We start from the raw sequence: 2,146 nt of genomic DNA, 5'->3' as shown, positions 1-2,146 counted from the left end.
ATTATATTATATTATATTATATTATATTATATTATATTATATTATATCAATCATATATAATATAATATAAAAATTATATAATATTATAATTATATAATCAATACATAATATTAATTATATACACACATATATATAAATAAATGAGCAAGGGACTAAGCTACTTGAGAACCACTATGAGGCAAACCAGTTCAACTTAGTAATTGAGCCTTGGGGGGCCAGGACCTAGAAATGACTCAAGCCTCTTCTGACACTCTCTGGAACCCAAAACCAGGGTTTGGTGGCTCTATTCTATCCTCTGACATCTAATATCAAGCCTATTATCACTTAATTTTCCTGTACCCTCACTAAGGGAGTGGTCTCCAGGAAGTGTGGAATCAAATCCTGTTTGAGCCAAGGGCTTGGCAGAAAGTTCAATATATATTTAAATGCATAATTTTATTCTAATAAAGTGATTACTTTTCAAAGTGCTAGTCGTGATCCATTAGAGAGTATGTGAAAATAAATCCAGTTGATTATGACCACCATTTTAACAGATTATAGAAGAGGTCTACGTTCCAAACAGTTTTAACAAACGCTGCTTCAGGAAATGTCTACCTGTGCTACCCGTTACGGAAGCTGTACTGAGTCATAATTTTAACGTAAGTCAAGCTAGCATGCAAGGACAGTTTTGTTTTGTTTTAATTCCCTTAACAGTCTTTTCCTCCCTCTGTCCATTTCGTTTCTTCTGTTCTTTATAACCTCTCACCCCGTGTTCCATTCGTTAATAAATTCATTACCTAACTAGGTCCTGGGGACATGCTCAAGCTGAGAGCCCTGGAAGCTTAGTGAGAGAATAATGGCTGTCACAGCCTCCAAGAAAAGTCATGAAAGGCATACTAAAAACACACACAGGAACGCTCTTTCTCTCGGTCCCTTGCCCTTCCTCTCCATCCGGACAAAGCTCATTTACTCGCTAAGGCAAGGCTAGGGCTGCTGTCTCAGTAAACCGGCTCAGGTTGCGGCCTGTAACCCGACGGGGCCGGCCCGGAGGCGGAGCCTGGCCTCCCGCCCGCTCGCCCGCCCGCGGACCCTCCCTACAGGCCAGCCGCCACGACCGCGGGCTCGACTCACCTGGCACCAGCCACTCAGGCTCCGCCATGCCGAAGACTGAAGGAAATGTGAGTCTGTCTCTGAAAGACAGTAGGGGCAATTTGGTTGGGCCTAAGGTACTGCCGTAGCCCCCGAGAATCCCATCGCGACCCTCTTGGCATCGACCACTGCTGTGCTCACGGAAGTCAACAAACAGACGCTAGGGGCAACGGAGGCGGAGCGTTGAGGAGCGGGGCGGGGTGAAAGGTGATTGGAAGAAAGAATGCGGAAGCGGTGTCAATGCTGCGCAAGCGCAGGTGCCATTCTTCCAGCGGTAGGTGGCCGCGCGCCCTCTAGCGGTCGTGATTGAAAGAGCGGCCACGCCGCACACTGCGGATGTTGAGAGCATCTACTTCTGAGGAGTACTGCCCATGAAGGGACCTAGAGGGGATAGTGACAACATCATGCCTCTCACATAGCCCTAACTTTTGTGACACATGCAAACGTCTTCGCAGAGCTTTGACAACACAGCAACAGTCGCAATCTGTAACAGAGGTAGGCACCAAGCGTTTTACATCCCAAATGTGTTTTGTATTCCCAGAAACAAAATAAACATACTAGACGCACACTTTAGATACTTATTGAATAAATGAATAGTATTACGATTGTGTAAGTTGGGTAATGTTACTTTTATTTGCAGATCTATAGCTGATTATACATGGGAAGAGAAGCCCAGTTCATGTAGTCCTGCCTGAGTTTTAAAGAGTTGGCCTGTGTCTCCTTTTGTGGCGGAGATATATAAAATTTCCTCTATATTGTATTTTTCTGGCTAAACCTCGGTTTCTCATCCATAACAATTGGCCACAATGAAATATATAGACAAAAAAAAAATTCTTCCAGGATGAGTAAATTTATATACCTGTGAGAGTTGGATATAAATCAGTACAACTAGATTTTAGGCTACCTGAATTACTTCACTTACACTCACTCAGGGCATTTTTATTAAAATGGTGAGAAGGAATCAAATCCAATTGTTTGTTTACAAACAAAAATTGGGGAAGAGGTACAAATAACAAGA

General features: G+C 43.2%; 1 protein-coding gene across 3 annotated transcripts in view; it reads right to left on the bottom strand.

Annotated features, from left to right (window-relative positions):
- Positions 1-1,273, bottom strand: part of Rpgr (retinitis pigmentosa GTPase regulator) — a 61,616-nt gene extending 60,343 nt beyond the window's left edge. For all 3 annotated transcript variants that reach the window (XM_055599535.1, XM_055599533.1, XM_055599534.1), the window contains exon 1: positions 1,111-1,273. In XM_055599535.1, coding sequence (XP_055455510.1) covers positions 1,111-1,138 — 28 coding nt within the window. In that variant the 5' untranslated portion in view covers positions 1,139-1,273. The remainder of the gene's footprint in view (positions 1-1,110) is intronic.
- Positions 1,274-2,146: the final 873 nt, after the last annotated feature.

This window comes from Psammomys obesus, unplaced genomic scaffold (genome assembly GCF_907164565.1).
Source record: "Psammomys obesus unplaced genomic scaffold, mPsaObe1.curated_primary_1811, whole genome shotgun sequence".
NCBI classification, from domain to species: Eukaryota; Metazoa; Chordata; class Mammalia; order Rodentia; family Muridae; genus Psammomys; species Psammomys obesus.
The sequence above is the reverse complement of the archived record's forward strand: the minus strand, read 5'-3'. Positions and strand labels throughout refer to the sequence as shown.